The sequence below is a fragment of the Propithecus coquereli genome, unplaced genomic scaffold (genome assembly GCF_000956105.1).
Source record: "Propithecus coquereli isolate 6110/MARCELLA unplaced genomic scaffold, Pcoq_1.0 Scaffold400, whole genome shotgun sequence".
In the NCBI taxonomy this organism is placed as follows: Eukaryota; Metazoa; Chordata; class Mammalia; order Primates; family Indriidae; genus Propithecus; species Propithecus coquereli.
Window position 1 is genome coordinate 1,270,102 of NW_012149731.1, and position 11,333 is coordinate 1,281,434.

At 45.4% G+C, this 11,333-nt stretch overlaps 1 protein-coding gene across 4 annotated transcripts in view; it reads left to right on the forward strand.

The window, feature by feature from the left end:
• PDZRN3 (PDZ domain containing ring finger 3) overlaps window positions 1–10,016 on the forward strand; it is a 266,468-nt gene extending 256,452 nt beyond the window's left edge. For all 4 annotated transcript variants that reach the window (XM_012652864.1, XM_012652867.1, XM_012652865.1 and 1 more), the window contains 5 exons: window positions 2,049–2,147; window positions 3,271–3,333; window positions 5,006–5,107; window positions 6,637–6,753; window positions 7,518–10,016. In XM_012652864.1, coding sequence (XP_012508318.1) covers window positions 2,049–2,147; window positions 3,271–3,333; window positions 5,006–5,107; window positions 6,637–6,753; window positions 7,518–9,083 — 1,947 coding nt within the window. In that variant the 3' untranslated portion in view covers window positions 9,084–10,016. The remainder of the gene's footprint in view (window positions 1–2,048; window positions 2,148–3,270; window positions 3,334–5,005; window positions 5,108–6,636; window positions 6,754–7,517) is intronic.
• Window positions 10,017–11,333: the final 1,317 nt, after the last annotated feature.

Here is an 11,333-nt window from a genome sequence, read left to right on the forward strand (position 1 = left end):
CTCTGCTTTGCTTGCACATGGACCTGTTCCAGGACCACACGGCTCCTGCAGTGATAGCACAGGTCTCAGTGGCAGCATCTGAGCCAAGTTTGTGTAGCCGGACCTAAACAAATAGTCATGAATTTCTTTGATTCGGACTAAGAACAAGAAAATGCCAAAACCAAGATAGTCTTCCCTATACTCAAATGAAGGATACCCTTAAGAGACATACTTGAAGATGTGTTTGAAAGATGATGATGTATGACTAGTGTATTTGTGGTATATAAATTGGTTATTCCAAAGTATTTGGAAACCCAAGTATTTGGGTTTGCCCCAGTGGTTCAATATGACCCTTAAACTCATGCTTAGTCTATTTCTCAAGCATGAGGAAAGAAATTTCCATCTAACTTAACTGAATTATCAAAAATTAATGTAGTTTACTTTAATGAGAATGTACCATATTTCCAGAGCTATAATTAGGAAACTTGAATTAATTAACATATCAATGTTCAGAAAATAAAGTTATCTTATGGAGGGGGGCATTGAAATATACCCACTCTGCCACAAACAACTTCTTGTGACTTCAGGCAAGTAACCATGCCTGCACATACTTACAACACGGCTGTTGCTGTGGACTTCCTATGGGCCAGGCACGTGCTAAGAGTTCAGTGTGCCTCACCTCAGGACCCCTTACCCTGCTTGAGGAGGCAGGATGACATGTACTAGTGAGGAAGCAAAGACTTCGATATAATAAGTCCATGATCAAGGTGCTAGGAGGAGGTAGAGTTGGGATCTGAACACAGGTCTACTTGTCTTCATAACCCCAACTCTACACCACCACATTATACTCCTCATATCAGCCAGAGAGACCACCAAAAGTCAATCAGATCATGACAGCTCTCACTCAAAACCTTTTGACAGGCTCCTGCGATGTCCCTACCTGGTCTGGCCCCACTCAGCCCACCTCTCTCTTGCTTGCATACAGGGCTTTGGCCACTCCAGCCAGGGCCTTTGTACCCACTGTTCTGCCTGGAAGTATCCAGTGTTGGGCACCCTGCCTTTCACAGGGGAGGGCTCAAGAAGCATCTGCCACACTCACAGACAGAGCTGCAAGAAGAGCTTCTAGAGGCACCGCTTGGAAGTGGTCCCCAGAGACAGTGGCACAAAGACCCAGTCTCAGAGCCCCTCCACCATCCTGGCTGCTAACCAGATAACACTGTAAATATCAGACCCAAGGATCTGCCAGAGAACTTAGTATCAGGTGGCCCTTCAAATATGCCTGCAGCCTACCACTACAAAAACTTGCATGAGTCATGGGCAGAGTGGGTGGAGAGACGCCTTGGCCTGTTAACTTTCTGAGAGCCCCAGGATGTCCCCCACCTAAGGCTCCAACAACTCAAAAGTTCTGACTTCATCCTGAAGCACAGACTAATTGGCAAATACAATAGCATTCCCTGTGCTCATGTTTCCCATGTTTGGGTTCACTTTGCTTTTATCTTATTTAATTTGCAGTAATAGCAGCTGAAACTAATTTCTCAACTGTAAATATCACAGCTGCTGTGGAAGGCATTAATTGCACACTATCACATTACCCTCCTCTCTTGGATCAATTTATGTGTAAGCTGTTTGCAAGTTCTACAACTGCGAATATTAGGGGAGCGCATTGCGAAATAATCTAACCAAACACACTGGAAACATTTGTGCTGAAATGGCTGGGTGGTTTGGGGTATGGAAATATTCTTGTTTGTGGCAGACAGTGAAAGAATGCTTTTTAAAAGCCCTACCCAGAAGTCTTGACGCCGAGTGAAATATGGGTAATTTTTCTTTGGGGGATCAATGAAATAACTATTTTCAAAATGACTTTATATTGACTCAAAGGTCAGAAATGACCCAGGCATTGATCCTGTGTCCATAATCACTTTTTGTTTAGTAAATTCACCAGCCCTACACAGTTGAATGCAAAGAAATCCAGTTTATCATTTAAACAAAATAATTTTTAAAGCATCTGACGTCCTCTCTCACTCTCATTGCCTGCTGGCGTCTTCCTGGGACTGCCTTTCTTTGTCTAGGAAGTGGACCTCTACAGGATGAACAGCCAGGACAAGCTGGGCCTCACAGTGTGCTACCGGACAGACGACGAAGACGACATTGGCATTTATATCAGTGAGGTACAAAGGCCGATTTTTTTATAACTATCATAGCAAGACCAAAAGCGTTTTTTTTTTTTCTTTTGTACACTCACCAACCTTAACTCTAGATCATCAGAAGTCTTTGGAAAGACACAAATTACCCTGTCCCCTTCATCACACTCCATGGAGTTACAATCTTTACATGGGGGTTACGTTCTAATGTCAGTACTTAAGGCAGAATTACCCTTGAGAAGCCCACAAACCATCCATAAAATGGAGCCGTTTACATGGTTTTGTGTGTTCAGCCCCGAGGAAACAGCAGATTACATTTCCCAATTCATGTTCACTGAGTGGAATGGTGGATGGAGTCACTTACACTTTTTAAAGTCTCTCTTGCTTTTTTTCCTTTTGGTGGAGTATATGTAGTTGAGTTCATATAAGTTAAATGTAACTTGCGTGTACCTAGGAAAGTAAAGTTGGAAGCAGTTTGGTCTTCTAGAGAAAATAGTGCAAAGCAATCGATTTTCAATATGGAAACTTTGCCATGCACGCCCATCCTTGCAAGTGCAGAAACCCAGTTTTGTCAGGAAATAACATCTGTTTCTAAAGGATGAACTACCAGGCTTAATAATCAATCCTTTTGGGTGTATGTCATGCACCAAACTTGAGTTGACCCCAAATTACTGCATTTGGGGGAACCCCATTCCCCTTCTCAGTCCCACTTCTCTAAATTATATTTCATTTTAAAGTTGTTTTCCAAAATTTAATACAAGAATTTGGTATAAAATAATCAAAGTATGGTTGCTAGTCAACGTAATGAAGGGTACTTGTTAATTAACCTGTTCTACATCATTGATTTAATTACTATGTGCACAAGAAAAGTCAGCCGTGCCTCCTCAGCTCCCTCAGGTCGGCAGAGCCTGTGCACACCGCTGTGTGACAGGGTTGCCACCCGGGATCCAAGACCAGGCCCTGCAAAGGCTTGGCAGCAGACCAGCCCATGTTCGTCTGTCCTTGCACAACATTCAGCCTTGTTTATTTCTGTGCAAAACAAACACAGGGAATGAGCATGACTATGTGTTAGAGTACGGCTTTGGAAAGTGCCGTTGTTTATTTTCATGCCTGTCTGGGCTCATGCTGAGATGTTCGACATGTGTTTCAGATTGACCCTAACAGCATTGCAGCCAAGGATGGGCGCATCCGAGAAGGAGACCGCATTATCCAGGTAGGTCCACTTCCAACCACAGCGGCCTCATCATCAGACTATCACTGAAGAACAAACTGGTTCTAACAATAGCTCTAGGGTTGAAAATGCAGGAGAGGTTAAAGAAGAGGATCACAAACTCAGATGTATAGTGAGGCCAGACAAGATAAATTAATGAATGAGGCTAACTCTGGGGAACGGTGGGGACCGAGACAAACTGGAGAGAAGATGACCCCACGGAAAAGGGCCGTGCAGAATATAAGCAAGTTCACTTCATTTTCTTTAATTCTGTTTGGGCTAAAGCCATTCCATCAGTGGACCAGATCAGGCCAACAATTTGCAAGTTATGAACCAGAATAACTCATTTTAAATTTCTCTGAAAGATTGTGGACCAAGCATTTCAAGGTGTATCTTGTTCTTAAAATGGGAACATATTTGGCAAATTTAGCAAAATTGATTGAGAAGTTTTTTAAATTTCATGATTCAACATTTACCATTCTGGAACCACTTCCTAAGGGTACCTGTACCTTAAATCCTGTTGTTCCTTGTAGTCCAAATGACGCTATTTCTTTCTCTTTTAGCTACAGCCTTTTTTAATCTCACAGAAACAGATTCTTGGCTTCGTTGTATCCACAAGGTTTAGCTCTCTACCCCTCTCATTCCTAATCCACCGTGTTTATTTTTCTCATTACATACCTCACCATGACTCATTTTGATTTCCTCCTTCTGCTGCTTATTCTGTGTTTCTCTAGCCTTCAACCAGAACCTCGGCTGCTTGGTTGACCCAAACCTTCACCCCTGAAGGATCAGGATCCTCAGGGTTACTGGAGTTTTCCATTAACCTTCACTATTGAGAGGGGAGGTACTCAGGTGCTACAGGGAATACCTGGGTTCAAGACACAGTCCTCCTTGCCTCCAATGTGTCACAGCAACCCCATGTCCCCTGGATCAATCACACCAACCAGTAGAGTCACCCCTTTTGCTACCTATTGGTTCAGTGGCATGAGGAGTCACATGGAAGGCTCAGCTTCCACCTCAGTGGGACCATTGCTGTGTCCCCCTGGGGGAGACATCCCCCAGGACTAAGACTTCCAGACTAGCAGCGCTCAAAGTCACCAGGACATGTAAGCAAAAATCCTGTAAGAGGGTTATGAGGTCTGAGAGTGAGCATGCCACTCCCACCTGACCCTCTGGCCTAAAGAAGTTAAAAGTATCACACTGGGCACATAAAACACCAGGGATAATTCTATCCCTTTTTCAACCCTCAACTTCCATTATGTTGATATCAGATACGTTGCTGCCGTTTCTCCTAAATTATCCAAAGACATTAGCATATCCCATTTATGCTCCTATTATGTCTGATTAAATTGCTTAGATGTCTCTCTGTGCAACCCTGATCTTTCTCAATGCCGTCTTCTGGGGTCCCAGCCCTTCCTGTTCACACAGCCTCCACCTCACGGTTGCCTCATGAACTGCACCCGTAGACGCTTTGCCACAGACCAGAGAAGCTGCATTGGTTCAAGCAAGACCTTTCTTTCCTAAAATCACTGTTCTTTTCAAGCTCCATGGAAGTTCTATGTCCCAGCTATGAGTAGATGACAGACACAGGCCTGAATAATATAGAATGATTTTGCGCAACCCAATCATGCTATTTTCTACCCACTCCCCTTTTTTTTTTTTTTTTTTTTTTAAGATTAATGGGATAGAGGTGCAGAACCGTGAAGAGGCTGTGGCTCTTCTAACCAGTGAAGAAAATAAGAACTTTTCACTGCTGATTGCAAGGCCTGAACTCCAGGTGAGTGGACTTCCTGCAGATGAACCTGGATCTGTATTTCTCAAACCAAAACCCCAGTCCCCAGCCCTGTAAAATAGCACCTGAGTATCGACTCTGAACTTGAAGGTGCTTCGTACCCTGAGAAGGTGATCAAACTTGCTGTGACTTAGAATCCACTTCATGATTTAACCATTTAAGGGTGGTGCTGACACCCTGGCATCCACACTGCAGGCCTGGCCAGGTTCCCTAATGCAGGGATTATAACAAAAGGAAAGGAAAGAAAACAGAATGAAATAGGAAACATAGCCAGGATCAAGACCATCAAGATGTTTGGCTTCCCAAAGCCTGACAGATATTCCAGCTTTGATCTGTGCAGGTCCTGTTTACAATAGCACAGTGTGGGAAATCAGAAATTGTTCTTTCAAAAATTAAAGAAAAATTGATGATACATAATAACACTTTGTGACCGCCTAATAAGTACCAGGCCCTGGACAGAGTACTTTACACATAGGTAAGCCTTCCCAGGAGACTGAAGTTCCCAGAGGTATGAAAGTTACCTGGAAAGACCTAGAAGGAGTATGATGAAGAGAGACTCAGGCCCAAGTAATCTGATTCAGAAACCATTCCGTTACAATAACTCCTTCAATGGACGGGATCAGGAACGCGTACTAGGGGGCACTCTTCATCTGCTTAGAATGGCTCTAGTGACATGTCTGGGGCAGTAGATCTCTTTAGGTATGAAACCCAAGTGAAAAATAATCTAGAGACAGCGACTTAAAGGGTGTCTGACTCACCACAGGTAGTAGCATCATGAACTTGAAGGGAAAACCACAACAAAGATCACACACAGACACACACATTTTCTCAAAAAGCCACAGAAAAAAAAAGTGACACGGGGGGCCACACACACCCTGTCACCCCTGCTAGACTCTGCCACTGTCATGCAAAAGCAGCCATCGACAATATGTCAAGGAATGGGGATGGCTGTGTTCCAATTAAGCTGTTGTGGGTTTTTTTGTTGTTGTTTTTAACAAAAACAGACAACAGACTGGATTTGGCCAATCCCTGAATAGCCTGTTCTTTTTTGCACAAGACGGATAAAGGCCTGATGAAAGCGATATCCTTGCCCAAGCCAAACAGCTAGTTAGCAAACCTACTTTCTTTGTCAGGAAGAACGATTTCCACTAAAAATGGTTTCTCTTTGGGGCCTGCTAAACATGTGGGAGCCAGCAAGCGGGAGGCACAGCTAGATCTACCTGACCCTCCTACACAGGCAGCCTGCTGTACTGAGAGCAGCTGGTGTGGATGAAGGAGTTTTACCCCACAAAAAAAAAAACACGGATACTAGAAACTTCCCCAAACATGGCATAAGGTTGGACGTCTCTAATGTGAGGATGTGACCTGCAACAAAACATTGGGCACACTGCATTTTGATGAGTCCTGGAGGGAGCCCTAGAAATACTTTTCCCCAAGGTAATGTCCTTTCTTTAAAAAAATAAAAAGGAAAACAAAAGAGTCTGTTCTGAGGCATGTGTCTCCCCACCCCCCAGCTGGACGAGGGCTGGATGGACGACGACAGGAACGACTTTCTGGACGACCTGCACATGGACATGCTTGAGGAGCAGCACCACCAGGCCATGCAGTTCACAGCGAACGTGCTCCAGCAGGTAGCACCCATGGGCCACCCCTAACCCTTTGCCCTGCTGAGCTGGAGGAAAATCTGCTCCCTCCATCTCCCCTCAGGATGCTAAAGACTGTTAGAAGCCCACCCACGTAGAAGACAGCAAAAAATCAGCTTAAGTGCTTTTCTATTTGAGCACGAGTGAAATGCAAGCTGACACTCTCCCTGACCGAGCTTTTAAAGCTGAGCAAAAATGCCAAGGCATAGCTGACCTTCTGATACCTGTTGGGAAAACACATGTGCCAGCATTACATAGACTGGAAAAGTCATGCTTTGGAAAGCAAGGCAGTCCCCTCTGTTTAATTGGAGCTGCTTAGAGTTCATAGCACCCTCCTACTATGCTCTTACCATAGTAGGAGGTATGTCAGAGTTATAACCACCCCCGTATTGAGTCCCACAAGAGCTAAACAAGGCCCTTTATGCATCCTCTTACCCATGCACTAGTTCATTTAATAGTTAGAATCCTTCATTGAGGTAAAGTGACTATTATTGTCCCCATTTTACAGACGAGAAAACTGAGGCTGAGGACGATAAGTGACTGTCCCAGTTTAGGTTGCCTAGGTAGATGGAGGTGGGTGTGGCTAATTCCCAGGCCCTTGACCTAGTCCTACTAATTAGATGCTGCTGCGGCTCAGCCTTAGAAATGTAGAGCCTGTCCTATCAGGGAAACATTGCAAGGAAAGGTCAAACAGGTACCTGTGAGGCCTTCCCCGCTGTGACCAATTTTTCTTATCGTTTTCTGTTGCGTAGAAGAAGCATGAGGAAGACGGTGGGACCACAGACACAGCCACCATCTTGTCCAACCAGCACGAGAAGGACAGCGGTGTGGGGCGGACCGACGAGAGCACACGCAACGACGAGAGCTCGGAGCAGGAGAACAACGGCGATGACGCCGCCGCGTCCTCCAACCCGCTGGCGGGACAGAGGAAGCTCACGTGCAGCCAGGACACCCTGGGCAGTGGAGACCTGCCCTTCAGCAACGAGTCCTTCATCTCGGCCGACTGCACCGACGCCGACTGCCTGGGAATTCCCGTGGACGAGTGCGAGCGCTTCCGCGAGCTCCTGGAGCTCAAGTGCCAGGTGAAGAGCGCCACCCCCTACAGCCTGTACTACCCCAGCGGCCCCCTGGACGCCGGCAAGAGCGACCCCGAGAGCGTGGACAAGGAGCTGGAGCTGCTGAACGAGGAGCTGCGCAGCATCGAGCTGGAGTGCCTGAGCATCGTGCGCGCCCACAAGATGCAGCAGCTGCGGGAGCAGTACCGCGAGTCCTGGATGCTGCACAACAGCGGCTTCCGCAACTACAACACCAGCATCGACGTGCGCAGGCACGAGCTCTCGGACATCACCGAGCTCCCGGAGAAGTCCGACAAGGACAGCTCGAGCGCCTACAACACGGGCGAGAGCTGCCGGAGCACCCCGCTCACCTTGGAGATCTCCCCCGACAACTCCCTGAGGCGAATGGCCGAGGGCATCAGCTGCCCGGGAGGCGAAGGGGCCGTGGGGACCACGGAAGCTTACGGGCCATCCTCAAAGAACCTGCTGTCCATCACGGAAGACCCGGAAGTAGGCACCCCTACCTACAGCCCGTCGCCGCAGGAGCTGGACCCCAGCCAGTCCCTGGAAGACAGAGAGAGGAGAGGCAGCGACGGGAGCAGGAGCCCCACGCCCAGCCCGAAGCTGGGCAGCGCCTACCTGCCCACCTTGCAGCACTCCCCGTACAAGCACGCGCACATCCCGGCGCACGCCCAGCACTACCAGAGCTACATGCAGCTGATCCAGCAGAAGTCGGCCGTGGAGTACGCGCAGAGCCAGATGAGCCTGGTGAGCATGTGCAAGGACCTGACCTCCAGCCCGTCGGAGCCGCCGCGCATGGAGTGGAAGGTGAAGATCCGCAGCGACGGCACGCGCTACATCACCAAGCGGCCCGTGCGCGACCGCCTGCTGCGGGAGCGCGCCCTCAAGATCCGCGAGGAGCGCAGCGGCATGACCACCGACGACGACGCGGTGAGCGAGATGAAGATGGGGCGCTACTGGAGCAAGGAGGAGCGGAAGCAGCACCTGGTGAAGGCCAAAGAGCAGAGGCGGCGGCGCGAGTTCATGCTGCAGAGCAGGTTGGACTGTCTGAAGGAGCAGCAGGCGGCCGACGACCGGAAGGAGATGAACATCCTCGAACTGAGCCACAAAAAGATGATGAAGAGGAGGAATAAAAAGATCCTCGATAACTGGATGACGATCCAAGAACTCTTAACCCACGGAACAAAGTCACCGGACGGCACTAGAGTATACAATTCGTTCTTATCCGTGACTACTGTATAATTTTCACTTCTGCGTTGTGTACATAAAAGAGACCACTACCGTTGGGGTAGAAATTCCTGCCTCGTTCAATGCGGCAAGTTTTTGTATATAAGATAAATACGCTCATCATGTTTATAGTCCAAATTTACACACCCTGCAACTCTGGGTGTCATAGGTCTATTTTAAGGGGAGGGGGAAGAAACACCCTTACTTATCTTGGAAGGCAATATTAACAAACAGAGCTTTTTTTCAAATAGCAATTGTACTTTTTTACCTGTACCCTTTTACATAAAGTGTTTAAATTTCAAAAAGATCTTTTATTAAGCATACTTTCACAGAATAATTTGTTTAAACTATATTCATATTAAAGAAAAAGTTAAACACGCTTTTTTTCCTGCCTAAAACACAAATGCGACTGCCAGTATGTATTTTTAATGGAACCCTATTTTATAATATTACTTCGCTGAATGTGTTTCATATGAGCGACCATTAATATATTGTTTAGGTCAAGGTTTCAACTCAAAACTACCAAACTCTGTGATTAATGACTTAATACACATAACCAAACCGGCAGTGTTTAGAGTTGGGATATACATTGTAAACATTTTTCTGGTTAAGGTTCCCAAGAAAGTGTAAAGGTTTGAACAGAAAGCAAGATATCATGGAGTGTTACGGAAGTTTAAAGCATGTTTGCAAATATTGCAGCCAGTTGAAAGAATTTGCATGTACAGAAAGCTGTGGATGGAGACGGTTTGTGGAATTTTAAGTGCTCATTGTGATAACCTTTGCTTTTGTAGATTTGAAGGTACAGACTTACACAAGTGGCTTCATGAAATCATGATTAGTTAAAAACATTAAATGGAAGTTAAAATAAATTATTTTCTATTTGATAAGTTTTGACGCGATTCCTCATTTTGCAGTGGTGCCTATAAAATAAAAGCTTTTTGCAGTGTTCATTTTTTTCCCTTGTTTCTATTACCTGCTACCTTGGAAGGATTTAAGTCTTTCAGACCATCTGATGCCTTCATTCAGCCTTGAACCCAATGACAGATATAAAAACCAAGGTCTAACAGCAAAGAATAAGGAATCAAATTTACCATACAATCCTGTATTCTGACTGCCTATCTTAAAGAAAGCTTCAACTTGGCCCAATATCCTATAAATAAGAATAACTATGAGCAAGTTTATCAATCAGGGTCATGTTTACAATGAAATCTCTTCTTTGGTTTATTGCAGCCATTCCTTCCTGTCAGTAATAACGAACAACTCTGGGTGGCTAGGTCCAGCTTTCCATTTCGGAGGTGTATCTGCAAATCAGGCAATATTTTCGTAAACAGTAGCCACCACAGTGGGTGGGCTTCAAAACTGGTATCTTTCAGACTACAACCACCACCAGGATCCTAAATAATGAATTTGCTACAAATTGCTTCCTGATTGTAATGTTTACACCAATTTCAGCTGTAATACCTACTGAAAAAAATAAAGGTAGGATTAGGAATGATGTCATTTTTATTTGCCATGATGCTGGTTTACTCCCTGATACGACTGAAATTTTGATTGAAATGACCAGGCGTTTTAGGCATTTCAGACATAGATTCCTCCCACAGACGCTGCTCAAACTAAAATCCCTCCTTCGGGGCCAGAATCTTGAGACTAATTAGTAGGCACACTTGTAATAAAACAACTTAATGAAAATAAAACACTGGAATACTTATTCCTCATTATTAAGATGTCTGTTCATTACCTCTTCTAGAACCAGGCATTGTTAAGATAATTACATCTGCACATTATTCTAATCAGCCCTCCAAGGTGAAATCTTTGCAAAGAGTATACTATTAGGGCCTCGGCTTTCCAATACTCTCCAAGTTCAACTTTCAACAGAATTGGATCCTCACCTCCCAGGAGAAGCTCCCCATCCCTAGCACTCTTACCTCATACCCTGTCTTCCTAGTTAATGTTTCACAGTGAAAAAAAAAAAAAAACCACTCAGATGAATTATTAATTGCTGCAAATTATATAAAAGCAATGAGTTTATTGGAGATATAGCTTTTCTCCCCTGGTGTGTTCTCATTAAAGGCCAGAGGGGTGTATATGGCTGCAAGAACAAAGGGCTTTAACCTAAACAGTCATGGGATATTGGGGTCAAGGAGAGGGATTTCTAATCAGGGTTCCCTGTGTGCCTATGTATTTGGGGGTCAGCCTGTGCACTTAGGAAAAAGTGGAGGGAAATAGTAAAATACATTCAAATCCAGTTCTAGGTCCTTTGAGTCC